Genomic DNA, 21,151 nt, shown 5'->3' with positions numbered 1-21,151 from the left:
TAATGGTTTCTTCGAATTGTTTCCAGCTCTTTATATAGGAAGGGACGATGAGTTATGTTTAAACAAGGACGTGTTATGAAAAGGCATAAATTATATAAATCTTGCGGAAACAATACATTTTCTATTTCTATGGAAGTGTTTAGAAAATTATATGGACGTGGGCTTGTAATTGTATTTGTATTTAATAATTAATTAAATATTTTATAGCAGTAAATGGGACAAATTTTGTATATAGTACAGTTCCTGGGATAACCCTATCTTATCGACCATCTCTATCTCGAAATTCCATTTCAAACTCAGGCATTTAGGGGTTTTACTCTACATTATCTGATAAAGGAATGCACATTTCGTCCATTCACATTTTATGCATCACAGAAAAAGGAAAACGAATCAATGAAAAACTCGAGGTTAAAAATACTACCTAGAAAATGATCGCAAAGTTTAACCTGAAAATAAAAACGTTATTTTTGACTCCCATTTTATTCGTAAAAGCGAGAAAGTTTAAGGAAACTTGTAAACATTGAGCGGATTTCGCGACTGTGGCGTCTCTGCGAGACACGTAATGAAAAAGTTTGCAATCGCCTCTCGGAACTCAGAAACTGTTAGCTGGTGTATTTAGGACACTCGTACTAATGGAGTTTTCTCATAAAATACACTGCTACGTGTCTTGTCAAACTATTTTTATTGCTAATGCCTTGAACAATTGTCACGTACTTTGGGCACTGAATACACTTAACAGGCTCGATGCTTTTTTGTTTTATTGGCATCTATTTTAAGAAATATGGATCAATACCTACTTCGTATAAAGGATGGGCCTCTTACAATATCATTGTGTGTAATTAAAATTAATATAAAGATAGGCTTGATAATTTAGTTTGTGGCATTGATACAATTTCGTTCAAATGTATCATCTTAAATTAATTTTATCTTTATGTAAATAAAATGACAGTTGGAAGGGAACTTTTATTTGTTGAACCTTAAATAATTCCTCCCTAGGCTCTGATAGCTATCATGTTATTGTCATATGCCATTATATTTGACTTAAACCTTTCTCGAGAATCACTCTAATCATTTAAAATATCATAAAAATTCATTGCGTAGTTTTAAAGAAAGAATATAGAATCTACTTTGTAGTGATGATGATAACAACATAAAGAACATAATTATTATTGGTTTGCAACCAAAATTTACGTAGCAGCCGTAGTAGCATCCATAGTTTTATTAGTATCTGTAGAATTTCCTGAATCTACATGTCCATCTATGACGACAGTTGTTTTATCCATACCCTTCGATTCTGTAGTAATATCAGGTGATTTAGTACTAATAGCTGTTCTTGGAGGTATTTTGTTAGCGCATCCCACATAGACGTTAACAGATATAGGGTAGCTGTATAGAGATGTTAGGCGTAGAACTAAGTATTTGTGTTGAAGACCGCCACGAATTATTTCGACCTTTGGACCTCGACCGACCCCGAGGCGGTCGACCACTCTGAAGTAGGTTATCTGAAAATGAATTATAGTGCATTAGTTAGTGTGGTAATTAAAGAAATGCTTTTGTCGAAATATGATAATAAAGATATTTAGTTTTAGTGGCTTAGACATACCTAATATTGACTTAGATTTTTGCCCACGTATTCGCCTGTGATATCTAAACTTAACATAAAATAAACCTACTTCCCTTTAAACAACTATAATATCTATTAAAAGTTAAAACCGTATCATAATCAAGTTCTAAGGATACAGACAAGACATTGATTTATAATATTATGTGGTAGTTGACTAGGACTTCGATACACAATAGAAAAACTTACAGGACATTTAAATAGCCTCCCATACTTCGCGTATATTTTCCTAAACGGCACTTTTTCTTTATACAATCGGTCCTGGGCCACCAGAATATCATTTCTCTTAAACATACCCACATAGAAATCTCTACTTAAAACTATTTTCAATATACAAAATAAAAACAACACTACATAAGCTTTCATATCGATATTTTCAGATAAAAGAAAAATAAATAGTGAATGCGTAAACATTAATTGAATAATAAAATTTTACAAGGTGATTATGGTTTTATTATGTTATTAAATACGAAATACACGTATTGCTATCGGTTCACAGCGAAATACTTATACAAGAATTTTGTTGGGGAATTTAAAAGCTGAAGAGTTTGTTTGTTTGAACACGCTAATCTCAGGAACTACTGGTCCGATTTGAAAAATTCTTTCAGTGTTAGATAGCCCATTCATCGAGGCTATATATCATCACGCTAAGACCAAATTTACAGGAGCGGAGCCACGTGAGTGAAACCGCAGAGCGCAGCTAGTAATATAATAACTCAGTTCATCAGATGTATATCAGATGAACTTATTTTAGTTAGTTATCATTAAAAATACAGAAGGTTTGATTAGGTACGTCTTTTGATGTAAGTACCTACTAAGATTTAATATCTTCTAGTCTTTTGATGTAATACCTGGGTTTTGTGTTAGATTCTACCATATACATTATACATTGAAAAGCATAGAAAAGAAATAAAAGACTGATCATTTTGAATTTAATAAAGATCCTTGTCATGCGATATATGCTCGTTAGTATTGGCATTGGCTCGGCAGTGTGAGATAAAAATTTGCTGATAGTGATTTCGAAAGTTGATTTGTTGATTTGCAATAGTTTTACAAAGTTAGGGATAAAGAGAGCATGTATGAAATGTGAAGAAAATATTATAATGAATATCATTAATCATTCGTATTCATCCGCTTCTATTCTAAGAAGAGTCATATACATAATGTATAGCATGCAGTTATTAATTCAGAGACTGCTTAGTTCATCTCGCTAACCACGAGAACTAAGTAGGTTATAGGTAACCTAGCTTGTAGCAAATCTAGTACGTGACCTGTATGTAACTAGCTTCCTGTATTTTGTAATAAATTTACCTATTGCTAAAACATTAGATATTATTATATTGTAGTTTAATTGAACGCTTATATTAGCATATAATAGTATGTTGTATGAGTAAAGAAATTAAAACATACTTCCCTTTCTAGTTAGTTGTATTGTTCATTCAGTTGGTTGCCTGGAAAAGATCACTCATAAGTGATAAGGCCGCTTTCTGTACTTTTTTTAGAATTAGTTTTGTTTGTATTGTTTTGGCAGCATAATAATGTGTATATATATAAATAAATAAAATTCTTTATTATTATTATACGTTCAGGAACAGCTTTTCTGAATTGGTCAATAATAAAGACCATTTTTTTTAAATCTTTAAGATTTATAAAACTCTCCAAACAAAATTCCTAAACAAATACGCTCTCAAACTTCAAGATACAATATATTTGTTCAGAAATGTTATTGAAAATTGATGCATCGGATTATTGTCACGTCACTCGAACACGGCGTTCTTAATAAAATTTTCCAATATGCATTCGCGCGTATCTTGATGCCTGTCAATGGGAATTTATGTAGGGTTTTGAATTTTGAATAATATATTATAACTACGTGTTGACTTTTATCACAGAATACATAATAGTACTTTTATGAAACACACTATTGAGCTTTTGATTTTGTTTATATTGCAGTTAAATCCACGGGGTTAAATCAAATGGCTATTTGACATCAATTCTTTTGTTTGATATTCTTTGTGTAGATTTTTATTTTGAGTTGTAATAAAAATTTTCTTTGGCGAAAAGTAGAGCTTCAATAAGGGAAATATAATCGTTATATCAGTTTGAAACATGAATATACCTAGTTAATTGTTTATAAAATACGTTTTTTTTATATAAGTAGTATAAGTAGCACGGTTGCACATTTGTTTTTCTAGCACGTAATAAAGAGGAATGAACCTTAAATTCGTTATGAACTGCTAACTAGTAGGTAATTACTATTGAACATTCGCGTTTCCTTTGCTGTAACTTTCCTTCTTCTGCTCCTAATGTATTTCAGTTTTCACATCTGTTTCTATATACTATGTTTATTACTAAAACTGTAATCGTATTAATAATTTTTACAAGTCCATTGATGATTGTATATGTCTCTTCTATCTTAATGTTTATACAAAGCAAGAATTGTAAACTAAATGGTCCAAAATTCTCTCTTCATTGATGTTTTGTTAGTAATTGTTAGTAATGACAGATATTTCGACCAGACCTCTTGAATCGCACTAATTGGCTGCTACTTGCCGTGAAATAAATTAATCTCGAGACAAACAATAGTCCGGTAGTCAATCTAATGTAATATGGGATAATCTTGTAAATGGAATCTTTTATTGGGTAATGGTACTGATGAAGAAGATTAGGTTTAATATGAATGCTGTTTCATTGAGCTAATTAGGCGGGTTTTGAGGTGAAATGTGTTTTGGTAAATTATCCTGTTGTGAATTGCGATTCCACGGAGCCTTTTTCACTGTGAGATGTTTCATTATTTAGTAGATTTTTGCGTACAGTTCATGTTTTCATTTTGTTATCGTAGCTAAGCGGATAGCTCGGCTTTTACATTTTTTTTAAATCGTTCGATCAGTCACTTTCGATTTAAATCATAACAACATACATAATAACTATAAAATATTCTTTTCCGTTTTAAAATATTACGAAGTAAAGACAATAATAAACTTTAAGACCAACGTACCAGTAGTCATCATAGAAAAAAAACTTTACTTATATAATATTGAATTAATAGAGCATATAGCTCTATTATAAATGCATAAAATACAAATGAATAAGATAATATATCTACCTATCATAATATAAGGAAAGACGTTCAAAATTCTTACCATACGAGGTTTTCATCATTCAGCCTCGGAACTTTGTGCTGAATAAAGCTTTATCAAATATTGTTGAAAGCACATACACAAATCGATACCCAAAAATTCAATCACTTAGTTTTGTGATTGACAAAACTAAATTGCACTAAAACGATTGGATCACGATTTATAGTTTAGCAACAGCTTATCAACTAACGTTTCATCAAATATTCATATTTTCAATAGATTTTATTTAGATATTTTATACTAGCTTTCCGCATGCGGCTTCGCTCGCTTTGTGTAAAACCTAAACTAAAACCATAATCGAGAATAGCTCTATAAAAAAAAAAACCGCATCAAAATACGTTCGGTTTTCCTTCTATAGTAACTTTTTTGTTCATTATGTTTTTAATGTCTTTTTCTGTAAGTATTACAAAATGAAAGGAAAATATCAGTAGGCCTTCAAAACAAATTAATTACGAAATTGATTTTTTTACCAAAATATTTGGCTTAAGCGGGAGCGTAAGATAAATAATTAATTTCTTTGATTTCCTTAACAACAAGAAAATAGCCATAAATAAGGATTTATTTAATCACTATTATAGTATTATGGAACACAAGATCGAACATATAGGGAATAAATCAGGCGCATATCGACGGGTTAATGTGTTTCCTGAGGCATAGAGTCAAAGTCAGCTTAACATAATCATAATTAGTTTTACTTGAATTAAAACACCTCAAATAACTCTACCTTAATATAAATTCAATAATCTAATTGAAGTTATTCTTGGAAGAATAACGTCATACTACCTATGCATTTTAATTTTTCGTATAATTATCTCTCAATATTAAAAAAATGACAGACAAATACGCAAATAAGACCGACAACCTACAGCCAGCGATGATATACGAAACTCGAAAAATGAAAACAATAATATCAACTTTCTTGAAAAAGAAATGAAAATACTCCCTCATAAGGGTTTAGGAAACTCGGGGATAATACACAATGTATGATGTGAAGTGTTAAGTAGGTACTTAAGACCGACAATAGAATCCGGGGAAATGTTGTTAGCGCTCTCAAATCCGGCTTTCACACTAATGTGTTTATTTATAAGCAATTTCCTTTATGTCGGTGTGGAATATACGGGTTTGCAGTTGGTTGAAAAACGTACTGATATTGTTTTCATAGTTGAAATATGTGTCTACTTGTACAATCCATGTACAATGTATATATAATAAAGGATTGTTTTAATTAAATATGGTAACTGTTTGTTTGAATAATTGTCATTATCACACGTCACAACTGTCAACTGTCAACTATTTTGACAATTATAGCGAATTAGTCCGAACTAAGCTGTCCGAAATTCTCGTAATTATTGTACTGTTGAAAAAGGACTTGTATTAATCGTTATCCTGTTTAAAATAACAATATCCTTATAATTATAAAATAACTAAGTGTAGTAGTATTTTCACAAGAAATAAAAATATAATAAAAGAGATTTTAATAATCTAATGAAAGTTGAAAAATGAAGAGATTTGTACCTAAGTCGAAAAGGAACAGTACAAAATATAGCTTCGTATGTTTACATGATCGATAACAAGTTTAGGGTGCTAAGATTCCCGTAATAATGATAATGAATGAGGGATCATGTTTAACGGGGTGCACGTAAAATGCAACTACAGGATTTGGATTACTTTTTCATGTGCTGTTTAATCTTTGACGATTTATTCAAACTAATGATATTATTTCAAGCCCCTAGCCAGGCCCTTATAGCCAAAATTCATAAACTGTAGTTTTATATTTTAATCATAATTTTTTTTCAATTTAGATTTTTTTCTTTTAAATGTATGTAATGTAATACTTATATCTGATATACTGACTTTTACATATATACCTCTAGTATAACGTCTGTCCAATATCTATTTTCAGAGCGGAATTTAAGTTATAAATAATGGAGGTAAAATTCACGGATCAACATTGTTTTATCGGAAATTTCCTTAGCTCTAAGAAACTTTCTTGTATTATAATTTTTTTAACATTTCCGTATAAAATCAATGCCCTGGTCAATACGTAAATAGATAATATTATTAAATCAGATCTGCTTTTTTCATATTTATAATATAAGTCATTATTATAGAGTTCAATCGTTGAGGCTCTATCGTTGGCCTATTTGATCTGTAGTAGATCATCTTTATAATATAAAAATGAATCCCAAAATGTGTTGGTAAGCGCATAACTCGAGAACGGCTGAACCGATTTCGATAATTCTGTTTTTATTATATTCCTTGAAGTACGAGGATGGTTCTTATGTAGAGAAAACGTTAATATGTACCACGGGCGAAGCCGGGGCGGACCGCTAGTATTATATACATTTAAATTTCTGGCTCTATAATGTAATGACAATCGGATTACAGCAACGTTGCATAAAAAAATTTACAACAATCACACAACATAACATATTCTTGCACATTCGTAACATTTTGTAACGGTGCATTTAGATCAAACGAACATAGATCTAGAGCTATAACAAGAGCATTCCTTCCAAATTCCTTCGTTATATTTTAGTGTAAACGAAAACTCGTATTCAGTGTTGTTCAGTATTAGTACCTACATTGCATAGAATTTTTTCGAACGCACTAAACAACGAAATTAGGCTCTACGCCTGTTTACACTAAAATAATTTACATAGTGGGGTTAGATTCGCTCGCACGTTTGATCTAAATGCACCCTAATAGTACCAACATATAAAATATTATAAGCTAAAGTATAGACATCAGTTTCAAAGTAAGACAGTATGCAAGCAACGTGCATGTTGCAAATATTTGCATGTATCGCTCTAAGCGCTGAGCAAGCAGTTAGACGTAACAGCAAGATGTCCAGCGAACTGCCGGTGTAACTGACAAACATATTATTATTAACAAAATACAACACTGAAACTTGAATCATAATTTAAATATTTTGTGAAAAAAGCAAACAAACATTTATGCAACTGCTTAGTTTATATTTCAAATCTTAATGTATAACAGATAAAATTACATTCTCACATAAACTCTAAAGATTTAAATAATTACACGTATTTTCACAAAACAAACATACATTTTTGTATCTCAAAGCATTCTAATATTTCACTGAAATTTAAATCTTTCGTAAATCTTCAAATATTTATGAAAGGCAACGCCTAAATCCTTGCAGGCTAAAATAAACAGGTTCAGATAATCCTATAAAATTTTCCAATTTCGGCCCTTGCCGGCACCTGTGTCGTACTCCATGGCGAAATGAATATTTTCGACAATTCCTATTCAAATACCTTGTACAAGACCCGTCTTTTAGTGCTGTTTATAAAAATATAGGTAAGTGGAACCAATTTCATATTTATGGAGCTCTCAAAAATTTTTGGACACAATCACCGCTTTGTGATCGACTTTACGAAGTACATGACGTTTGAAAGAATTATAGCGAAATATTCCGGATTCTATTGAATTGATGATAAGATCAGTTCTATTTAATGTTAGCAGTAACTAATTGTGAGCATCCTACAAATAGGGAGGTAATATTGCGAGTTAACCTCCTCGAAAAATCTTAAAAAAAACTGTAACGGTTGAACCGTTTCTATTTATAAATTCCTCACAGCTTCCGCCAATACCTTTCATATTTAATAAGCAATATTCTGTATTTTCTGAAGAGCCGAAAAAAATACATTTATAAATATTAATAGGTAGCTGACAGACGATTTCTATCGAGTCTTCAAATAAATGTAAATCAATCATTTTGTTAGCCTTTGAAGATTAGGGCCTAATGCGAAATCAATTTTGGTTTGAAGATGTACAGATGGACTTAAGAAAAAGGTATTGGGAATATTAATAAGTCTCTCAGGATGGCGAGATGGTACTTGCGCTTGTTAATCTCGATTTTCTTAGTATATTGCTTATTCGGATATTCGTGATAATATTGCGTTTAAGATGTTACATTAATAATAAATTATGTTTATTTAGCGTGCGGTGTTTCTTGTATATTTATTAGGATAAGTTATTTATTTTATAGTTAGTTATACCATGTTTATATTAGATAGGAATTTTCATTATCGCGGTAATTAGTGCATTATGATTGATTTATAACTATATAGAATAAAACAAAGTCACTGTTGCGGTCTGTCCATCCCTATCAATGCTTAAAACTACGCAACGAATTTTGACGTGTTTCTTTAATGGATAGAGTGATTCTCGATGAAGGAGTCGTGTTTAATTTATTAGGTTTTAGATAAAGCGGGCGAAGCCTCTGACGGAAAGCTAGTAAAATATATAAATGTTATAAGCTTACTTAAAATAATTTGTTATTTATTGAATGTTATAAACTCAAACTGAAATTAATTCATTGAACAAGAGTTCCTTTAAAAGCGCTTTTGTATTGTCATAACAATGAGGTACCCATTGGAAAGCAGTTTCGACAGAAAAGAACTGGAAATGAATTATTTACAAAATATTATTTTAACATTGTCAATATAAAATAAACTTTGATTTTTATTCTTTTGTTGCTTGGTATGCTGGTGTTAAAAACAAAACGTAGGTAAAAATATTGTTTTAGTTTGCTCTTCACTTTTAATGTTAATTATTGTTTTTCATAACAGTGTCTTTTCAAAATCCTGCAGAGCGTAAATCCATACTAATTGTATTATAAATGCGAAAGTAACTCTGTCTGTCTGTCTGTTACTCAATCACGTCTTAACTACTGGACCAATTTGCATGAAATTTGGTATAGAGTTATTTTGATACCCGAGAAAGGACATAGGATAGGTTTTATCCCGGAAATCCCACGGGAACGGGAACTATGCGGATTTTTCTTTGACTGCGCGGGCGATGCCGCGGGTGGAAAGCTAGTCACCTGTAATCAAAATTCCGTAATTATTGGAAACAATAAGAAATGTATTACCACAAAACAATTTAAACACAGTCTACCTTTAAACCAGGGATCTGTCACTTTAATAGTTGTCTATGTGAAATACGACAATACCAGATTAAAGAGAACCCGCGCTTAAAGTCCCTCCCTTGTCTAAAGTTTTTTTGTGGTAAGACAGTTAATGTTCTCAATAGTATCAATTTCGAATTTCTATATAACCTTTTAAATCCTCTGTTAAATGTTTAATATCTGAATTCATTTATACATTTAGTCTCGGAGAAAACGGACGTGACATTTGGTCGGATCCCTAAAAATAAAATATACATACGCGTCGATATGAAAGTCTCCTTTGTCAGGACGAAAAAGTATACCTTTTTTATAATTCAACTTACATTGGATACGTCTATCTTTTTATATAAGTACATAAGATAGAAAGTTCTAAAATATTAAGTGTAGGTTTATTATTGTAGTTTATTAAACTGCTCAGAAATTCATTAGATTTCCAGTACAGGTTTAGGAATATTTTCCAATTTAATTTTATTAAGCATCACATTATATTATGTAGTCACGGCATCACGCGTGAACGGGTGGACCGATTACGATAATTATTTTTTATTATATTATATTCCTTGAAGTACGAGGATGGTTCTTATGTAGAGAAAATGTAAATATGTAAAACGGGCGAAGCCGGGGCGGGCCGCTAGTTGAAAATATATCTTCTAAATATTTGGATTTTCTCTGTGTTCATGTTTTATAAACAAAATACAGAATAGTGATAAAAAAAAACTATCATTATGTCTGTGTATGTGTTGTTACAGCAGCATCCAAATGTCATCATGTCTCTATCTATTAATTCAAATACATAGTATATCTACTCCTATATCTAAATATATACATATCAAATCAAAGCCAAGTATTTTGTGTGAGGTTTGGGAGGTCCGCTCTAGAAACCGCAGTCGGCATGGTTGACTGCCCTTCGTTACGCAAGGGCGGAGGGATTGCACTTCCAGTATTATTAAAGCCTATGATTAAAGCCTTCGAAATATGTTTATTTGTATATAGATATAAATAAATAAAGTCAGGAAGTAAATAATATACATTTAAACTCAAAAGAGAATGACAATTGGTGGTAATATTCCATGATTTGTTACTTTGTTATGATTAACTATAATGAAAAACGCCTTCGATAATGCTGCAGTTATTCATATCAAATTATTTTAAGTCATAAAGGATAGTATAAAACGCACGCATGCAGATTTAATACGTGTTTGTAATTATCGCATAATATGGATTTCGCAAAACTATCATTAGAATTAAGTGAGCAATCTATAGTAATTAAAATTATCAATTTTAATAAAGTGGAGGCTTTTAAATTTGAAAGATCTTTACAAATTACAGTAGGTACTTCATATATTTTATACATTTACTAGCTATGACCCGCGGTTTCATCCGCTTCTGTTGGTTTAGCATGATAGCATAAAGCCTATAGCCCTCCTCGATAAATGGGCTATCTAACGCCGAAAGAATTTTTCAAATCAGACCAGTAGTTCCCGAGATAAGCGCGTTCAAACAAACAAACAAAATCTTCAGGGTTATAATATTAATATATAGTGTAGATTATTACTTGTTAAACTACGACTACCTATATAAGCAAGGGTTCTAGTCCAACTAACACCTACAAAACAATATCTAAATAGTAATGACATAGAAACTGCAGTTGTGACGCTGTACAGTCATCACTCACTTTATAATTTACATCCCAGTTTTGACTATTAACATTACAAGTAGTATTTGGATATAGTTTGCAAGATATCTAGCTTGCACTATAAGCTCTTAGCTTTGGTAATAGTTTAACTGTGTGAATAATTTACTTTCGAACTCCAAAGAAAGTATATTTACTTGTTTAAAGTGTTTATCTCTTCGTCGTTCGTAGCGTCATTATTAAATTGTTATATATTCATGACACTAGCCCTAATACCATAGGAATGTTGATTTTTTTAAATGTAAGTTAGTGTTTATTTACTAAATCGGTTATTACGCAAATGAGGCTCTACGAATTTAGTACAAATATGAAAAAACAATAGCACTTAACCAAAGATACATCCAACATTAGCAGTTAAAACCAAAACCATAACCTGTCATTTATAAGTACATGAAACTTGAAAGGAACATTCAAAGGTAACAGCGCCATGTGATCGCCGCTTTATTTGACTTAAGGAATTCCTCCATCTCTTTCTTCTCCATAATAAATGCCACAAATGTCCTTTCACATAGTTAAACATGAAAATGCTGACACAATAGTACGCGTCATTTAGCCCCTAAAGGCCCTATGAATCCCTTCGGCATCCCTCTTATTTTTGGCGTATGCCAGTCTTTTATCAACTTTTTAACAAGGCGGAAGTTTGAGTAATTGCTTTTAAGGATTTGGAGGTGATATATTTTTGTTTCCGAGAAGGTTATAAAGTTTTTCGTACGTAGGGCGGATTAAGTGTAGGCATGAGGTTTTTAGTGTGTAAGCGCTTTCACAGAACGATGTGAGTCGTTCCGGAGTATCGATTTGAAAAGATTTTGCATGATAGTGCACAAAGATAGTGCATTCAAGCGGGCACAGTACATAATTTGAACAATTATTCTTTTACTATATCTTTACGTATAATATGTATTATATACGCACGTAATTTTAAACATTCAAGAAGTGCAGATTTTACTTATTTATTTCTCACACTGTTACTGTCATTGTTTACTAAAGATGATAAATTAAACAAACAATTTTAATAATATTATTGCAACAAACAAACAATATTAATACAATTAATAAATGTTCAAAGTAAATATCTCTATATTCTAATGATTAAACACTTCTCTGTTGAAAACGCAATAAAAAAAACATATCACCCAAATGATTTGAACACCAATTACCACCATATCCTACAACATATACACCGATATTTGCCCCTTAATTAATAGCCAGCGAATTTCACATTCCAGAAATTTCCATAAAATCGACGATCGTAACGAACTTAACGACGGGGAAAGTATGAATATTTATATTTCAGAATCTGCGGCTACAACTCCCTCTAGTGATTGACACTTTAATTATCGCCTTGACAGCAAGCATTGCTTGGATGACACATTCGCTCGTTAGTTGAAAGAATTGTAAATTGAAATTTTTGCTAGCTGCATTCTAGTCTAAGAGTTTATGGATACTACAGGCTGTACCAATTAGCTTTGAGCTTTTAAGTATGGTTGCTCTGATTATACTAGTTTTTATTAGGCGATATTAGTAATTTTAGCAATAGAGCTCGTGTAAGGGTAATGTTATAAAGATTCGATAAGCGATATAAAGTAGATAGATAGTTTACTATGAGATGAAATTAAGAATTCCTTGTTTTATAAAATAAGATAACCGAATACAATAGAATACTAAATAGTAAATACTATTGTTGAAGCGTAATTTTTTATATATCTTCCTTCGATTTTTTTGTTTTGTTTTGATGATCGGATATGTCTTAATATAGTTAAATATAATATATTCCTACAAAATTATATTTTTATTATTGCGTTACCTTCTTTCCTTATCTGGCTTAAACAGTCGTAAAGCAAAATATACATAAACTGATAATTAACTATCTTCCCGACCACGACTGTTATTCCCTCTAACCAGAAGTCATGACCAACAAATTAAGGATAGAGACTTCAATTATTTAGGTACAAGTGACCTCCGGTACACGTAATGTAGGGAACTTTAATTATCTCGAATCTACCCTCGTTTTAACTGTACCCCTGCGTCTAGTTGCTTACGTAAATGGTAAAACGAAATGTGAAAAGGCAATCGGCCATTTTATTCACTGAGGATTAGTTAAATCTTATGATGCCTTTATGAGTTTGAAAGACAATGGTATGAGTGAAGGTAATGTGGTAGTTGAATGGTTATAAAAAGAAGAGGGCTTGTAAACTTATCAATGTATGGGTATAGACGTGAATTAAATTGTGTTTGTAGCGATATACATTTATCTATACTTAATATTATAAAGATGAAGAGTGTGTTTCTTTGTTTGACCCGCTAATCTCAGGAACTGGTCCAATTTGAATAGGAGCGGAACAATGCTGGTAAAACCGGGGGCACAGCTAATACCTAGATAAAGAAATAACTAATAGATTTTAAAATTTTATCCTAATTTTTGCCCAGGGTCTAGTACCTATTTAATATTCTTCTGGTATATCATAATATTCATCATCATCATCATCATCATCAGCCCATATTATACGTTCCCACTGCTGGGACACGGGCCTCCTATGAGGGTACAGGCCATAATCCACCACGCTGGCCAAGTGCGGGTTGGCGGATGACACATGTCGTCGAACTTTTTTTTTTTTTTTAATTCTTCGACATGTCGGTTTCCTCACGATGTTTTCCTTCACCGTTCGAGCAGTGGTGATGTTACAACATGCGCAGATAAATTGAAAAATCAATTTATTTCCTGCGCGCTCGCCTGGTCTCGAACCGCGGACTTATCGATTCGAAGACCGAGGTCTTACCACTGAGCCACCACTGCTCTATCATAATATTCTTACCTACTATTTATTATTTGGAGGGTATTTGTAGTACCTACATATTATGATAAAATTCCTTTACGTTTCAACATGTTTCAACAAGCTTTCTACTTTCATTAATTTTGGTGACGAGGTAAACGATTTACTTTCTTAAAGATTGCTTAAGTTCAAAATTTTATAAAATATAAGCTTATTAATTATTATTTTATGTACTTATTATACGATAGAGTAGTCATACTCTAAAAATAGAAGCAATTAATTTCGTTCTCGACATTACAGGAAATTTGTGTTTGTGGCTAGATGAAGCGTAATTATATTTAAAATCTTTCTTTTTCCTTAGCACTAATGGACGATACGATTATATTGGAATAATTTATTTCACAAAGAAATGATTATTTTTTAATTTAATACATTAGAAAGGGCGGTTGTGTTTATTGATAAACAAAGGAAGTTAATGGAAAATGAAGCTTTTATTTCCACCTGTATGTACTTATAAATTTGATTTAAATAGACGTAGCACTGACTGAAGCATAGAAAAATGGAATGGTTAATGTGAACAGTAAACGATAGAAATTATTATTTAAGCGCGTCACACACGGTGAAGATACTATAATATTTTATGTTAAGATTCTCTAATATAAAACGTTATAGTATCTTATGGTATCCGGTATCAGCGTTCTTACCATCATTTTTTTTTTGTCATTGCGTACTAAGACCCCTGTAGAACTGCCATCTTGTTACAAATGACCCACAAAATTTCGGGTAATTTGTAACAGGATGGCGGTTCTACAGGGGTACCTACCACTAAGATCTTAGGTCTTACTACCTTAAGATACTATAACGTTTTATATTAGAGAATCTTAACATAAAATATTATAGTATCTTCACCGTGTGTGACGCGGTTTAGTAGTAAAGTTTTGATTGTAATATGTCGTTATACTTGATATTATGATTCTTAGGTATATTTTTACTTATATGAACTTAAATTATTACATTAGTATTGATACAGATTCTCTGTCTTTAGTCGTTCCCTCATTACTGAGGATCGAGAGTCCTACCACCAGGGTTGTTAGTTAATTGACGCCATCGAGTCCGATCTGTGGCCAGATGTAGCGCCTTATTCATCGGTAGGTCCATGTGTTCCAAAATCTGGTCAGACCACCGCTTGGGATTCCTTCCTCGTAACCGTAGTGTAGTGTAGTAACTCGTAGTAGTGATATTAAAAGTTTATAATCACGTAGGTAGATGTAATCCTAGGTCGTAGTATTGCCTGAACAAATTTTACATGCCAGACTGTAATATAGTTTTAGTATTATCTTACAAAGTATAAGGAACGTGTTAGCTTACTGAAGCGAAGCACGTGTATAGTGTATACCTACTTATATCTTCACTACATACTTAGTATAAAACAAAGTCAATATGTCTGTTCCATCTGTTCCTATATCCCTATGTCGCTATGATTGCTTAAATCTTTAAAACTACGCAACGAATTTTGATGCAGTTTTTTAAATACATAGATTTTTTCTCGATGAAGGTTTTAGTATATAATTTATTAGGTATTAGACAAAGCGGGCGAAGCCACGGGCGGAAAGCTAGTTGTTCTTTATAGGTACCTATAAATTTGTTCTATATCTTTCTGCCTTTTTCCTTCAAGCCGAAGCAATTACGGAAATATTGAATACATCTTCAATTATAAACCCTGTGAAGAGTCGTTATAATTTATATCTCGACGGACAATAGTGAAGGGATCCTTTTGGAAATTTATATGTTGATGTTTTGGTCTGCGTCTGACTCGCATAAACGATGGTCCACTCTTTGTACGCCCTACCCTTTTGTCTGTCTCTTTGTATTGAATGCTATTTTGGTATTCTGTATTTTATGTAATTTGATTGTAGTGTGTTTTAAGATTATCCTGTAATCGTGGGTATAGATTGAGAGTCAGTTCCCCGGTATCTGGTACACATTTTTATATATATTTTTATAGGTAAAATAAAAAATAGTTAAAATACGATGTAGACTGTTGTATCCAATACATTAATTAGTTTTTTAACAAATCGATACATTTTGAAATTATTTGTTAGTGTAGATCATCGGGAGCTTTCGTGTGGTTAATTAAAATAGAGCCGTTAATAGAAGTTTGGTTCCGTATTAATTAATATTTGCTGTTTGGTTCCGTATTATAATAATTCTGTATTAATACCGAGAAAATAGTTTCTTTGATCTAGGAACATGCCAATTATTTCCTATACAATAGGTACTTAACAGCAACGTAGTTATAGATTTTGTAATTGAACAGTATACTATAATAAAAAGTAATAAGAAAAAAAAACATACCGAATTGATAACCTCCTCTTTTTTTGAAGTCGCTTAACAAAGCTGTATGAAATATTTCCTTATACTTCCATAAACTCAATCCAGCTTCTACAGCTGAAGTGGACATAGCGGGCTAAAATTGAATTAATATATTAATCTAGGCAAAATATGTATTCCAAACATTATTGTATTACAATTTTCAACATCTTTAAAGACCATTTACTTAAAAGATTTAATTGTAACAAATATCCAGCTACGTTATCTAATAAATTTATTATAAGGTTATCCAAATCAACATGAAGAGTACATCTAAAATATACAAAATAACGTCATATAAATTGCACCATTTATATCAAGGACATCTTAATCATTTTTAGGGTTCCTACCTCAAAAGGAAAAAAACGAGACCCATATAGGATCACTTTGTTATCCGGCTGTCTGCAAATTTCGACATTTGCAAGGGAATCAAAATCTACAGCATAGTTCCCGTATTTGGTAAAAAGCAGTCATTATGGCAGAGATAAAGGAAAAATTGCTAAAAGCATAAATTTAAACAACATAATAAAAAAAGTATTGTACGGAGCATTTGGAGCGCGAGTCTGACTCGCACTTGGCCGGTTTTATAAAACTTATCTACTGACTACTCTTGGTAAGAGAATGTATAGTGTACACTAAACTTCTATAAACCTTTAAAATTTTTACCGAAGCGGCGTCAGGTCGAACAGCTAGTTCATAATAAGATGTAATTGTAAATGACACTACACACTTTTATATTTTTTTTATTTTCATCTTCGTGTAAAAGCCATTGTTCACAAACAAACGCTTTCAATAATCACGAATTAAACAACGTTGAATCAAATGCATTTAAGCGGTTATTAGATTTTAAAGCCAAATATTATAACAATGAGCTTTTCATACTAACCGTTTAGTGAAAACCTCAATACGGTTTGGTGTATTGGTAATTAAATGATAATATCATTCATTAATATTAGTTAAATGCTGCTGAGTAATGCTATGGAGTTAATAAATCGGTATGAGTATTTATCTTTTGTTGCCATACGTATAGAAAAATTATTTAATGAATTATTTTAGACTATATTTGGCATCTTTGATCGTTGAGGACTTTATCGAATCACGTACATCTTTTACTACAGATCTTTCATATTAATAAAAGTGTGTAAGAAGTGTTTGCGCAATATATTATAAGAATAGCGAAATTACATTGAAAGTAACGTTATTACTATTTATGTATATTTGAAACTATAAAAAATCTACATACATTTTAACTATTCAATCCCAAAAGGGACGAAAATAAAATCGTAGCCTTTGTAATTTCCTAACAAATATACAACGAACACATTCAAAAGTGTTAAAGACAAGTGTTTCAAAAGTGTTAAAGACAAATTAACGAACACATTCAAAAGTGTTAAAGACAAGTGTTTAGAAATACTGTTATAATAAAGATTTTCACAAACTAAAACCAAAACAATCATTTGCGTAGAATGTAGATCAACAACCGAATAGTATTAAGCCTTTAATATTCCCGGATTATCTCGTTCAAAGAAGACAGTAACGCCAGTTTTCCTAGAATCAATTAGTAATATTATCAACTGCCTCTAGCATAGAATTTCCGAATACTCCTGTTTGGAACTAACAAAGGAAAGCATGTATGTGACAATATTTTCATTGATGTAATCCCGAAGGAAATATAAAATATAAGAATTATACGATATTCACGATAAACGGGCTGATGAAATTGTTTACTGTTTGGTTTGGTTACAACTATAACAATATACATTAATTGAAGGTTTTTTGTGTTCAATTGTGTGTTACTATGATGATGTTCCTGTAAAACCTTTTTTTATTAATGATTATATAATGTTACTATTCATATTCTGAACATAATAATAACCAGGTGTAGGGAGACAAACAAAATTAAAACTTCTTCTCTAATTCTCTTCCTTTCTTATTAAATAAAGGCTATCATCAATATACTTTACGCTACTAATAACCACAAATAATATAATTACAATAATATAATTTCTAATAAATACCAATTACACAGTTAGATCGCAATCAGTAGGTATTCCTGTAATATTCATTAATACTTAATAAATACGCCATACAAAACATTATAAATATCAATACACCAAAATCCACACAGGTGAACTAAACCATATGAATCAGGTGATAATTTCAATATACGATTTCGTAGATGCAGATGTGTGACCTATTCTATACGCGACATTAAATGGAAGTGTAGGCCAAATCTCCATATTGGATATCAGTTGCTTATTCAATCGAGTCCGATTTCAGCGAGCGAAAATACATTTGAGTGCAGCGAACAATTTACTATACTGTGTATTACAGAGCTGGCCATGCTGTAATCGCTTCAAGTATTATTCCATAGCTGTATGATATTAGACCGAATTTCGAGACCAGGCGAGTGCGCAGGAAATAAATTGATTTTTCAATTTATCTCAATGTTGTAACATCTCCACTGAACGATGAAGGAAAATATCGTGAGGAAACCGCTTGGCCATCGTGGTGGATTATGGCCTGAACCCTCATAGAAGGCCCGTGTCCCAGCACTCCCAGCAGTAACATATGGGCTGATGATGTTTGATTGTTTTTCTTATATTATGTATAGTGGTGAGAGGAAAATAATAAGCTAGGTGCTGTGCTAACTTGCAGATTACATACCTTGTAGTACAGCATAGATTAAAGTGAAGACTATAGTCCTTTTCACGTAGGATGATTTCTGTGACACTTCGTCGTGTTCCGAATTACGTATTTTATGTTTAAAACGCCAAAATAATTTTAGTGCATAGTATTTTTATTTTATGGCGGCATTAATACCAAAAATATAAAAATGAAACATCTTAAGCTTATAAATCAAAAACAGTATTGTTTAGTATAATATAATGAAAAATAAAATAAAATAACACAAAAATATAATACCTACGCAATTCGTGTACATGAAATGGATCGTTGAAAAATCATAGAGTTGGAAAACATATAATCGGCGCCCATCTTGTGGTCGTTTGTCAATCGAGTCAATCGTCTGTACGAGTGCGTCAGCTTTGTATACAAGTTGCATTTTATATTGATATTTTACGTGGTATTCTGTTATTGTTACTAATTGTTATTGTTGACTTTTTTTTTGCTGTTGTTTGCTAAGTAGTCAAGTTTGAGCGACCGTGTGATAACTTTTTAAAAAAAGATTTAATTTACTTTATTAATATTTAATTAGTGACTGTACAGTGAGATGACTTAAGTGTAACTGATGAAACTTAGACTAAGACAATGCCATGATGTGAAGATCGAGTCTTCTAGGAACGATTAAGGATGTCGTCGCGACGGTTGAGTGGGCGATTCTCCGTAATCATTCCCTTACATTTCATAACAACTGCAACAAAGTAAATACATTCTTGCACGTATTAATATTTATGTAAACTGTTAAAATATCGATTCAGCGGGTTCTGGATGCGTAACTCCTCCCTCCATACGTTCGAAATTATCCTCAAGGGGATGGGGATGGTTTCGAACATTACTGTTTCGCGTTAACTTCATATATGATTTCCTATAAACTATGAATACAAGACATATTAAAATTATAATTAAAATTGTTAGAACTATGTTTCCTAAACTTATACCTTTAAAAACTAAAACACTACTTTCACTATTTTCACTATTTTCACTGATTGTCCTTTCACTCATAACTTCACCTTTCTTCATTAGTAAGTTTAAAAGTTGAATATCAGTGAGGTTGATTTCTTTTAAGTTTAACGGTTTTCTTACACCGGCTGATGCTGCTTTCCTTATATGTGGTAAATTAACAATCGGTATATTGGTGGAAACAATGTCCTTCCCTCGAGATTGTTTCCTTCTCAAGGTGTGGTCTTGTATTTTGATATAGCAATTATTATCTATAGTGATTAGGTAAGTACCAAGAATTTTCTCATGGTTTACCTCATTGTTGCAAAATTTTGACATAATTATTTCGGTTCTAGCGTAGACGAGCCAACGATCCAGTTGTAAAAATTCAATCTTTAGATCTCCGATGCTAACAGGTAATGAGAGGCATGTACTTATATTTGTTGAGAAATGAAATAGATCTATAATGCATTTGTCCTGCAGTAGGGGTGTGCTTTCCGTTTCAGGACATAGGAATCGAGCCTCATCTAGTTCTGCACAGGGCTGCGTGAGCATGCTTATTTTCAATCCTTTCACTAAGATATAGGGATATTTAGGAAGGATGACGGAAGTAAGGTTATCAACATCACTATGGACAGGTAACGGTATCAATTTATAGTAATTATAAGTTTCATTATTAATTAAAGGTATATGCATTATGAATTTAATCTGATTTTGCTTTACATACGCTTTAAGCTCAATACTTTGCTCTATTTTAACAATATTCTCTAAGTTTACAGGATATACTAATTTATTCGTAATTTCTATTTCTTTAAGGATATACACAAGTTCATCGGTATCAATAATTGATTGATGCAAAAGTTTAATTTTTGCAAAAGATAATGCGGTTTCAATCTCATTCAACTTAGTATAAATTATTTGAAAATTATGTGTAAAAATATTATAAAAATGAATTAACTTATGACTTAATAATAATGTTTCCGTTTTATTTAAATTCAT

At 31.7% G+C, this 21,151-nt stretch overlaps 1 protein-coding gene across 1 annotated transcript; it reads right to left on the bottom strand.

Annotated features, from left to right (window-relative positions):
- Positions 1–1,187: 1,187 nt before the first annotated feature.
- On the bottom strand, positions 1,188–21,151 carry LOC123697552. The gene is made up of 3 exons (XM_045644096.1): positions 20,152–21,151; positions 1,811–1,941; positions 1,188–1,502 (listed from the first exon to the last, which is right to left on the bottom strand). The coding sequence occupies exons 1-3, from the start codon at positions 21,149–21,151 to the stop codon at positions 1,188–1,190; spliced, it is 1,446 nt and encodes a 481-aa protein (XP_045500052.1).

This window comes from Colias croceus, chromosome 14 (genome assembly GCF_905220415.1).
Source record: "Colias croceus chromosome 14, ilColCroc2.1".
In the NCBI taxonomy this organism is placed as follows: Eukaryota; Metazoa; Arthropoda; class Insecta; order Lepidoptera; family Pieridae; genus Colias; species Colias croceus.
This window is presented reverse-complemented; position numbering and strand designations above follow the sequence as displayed.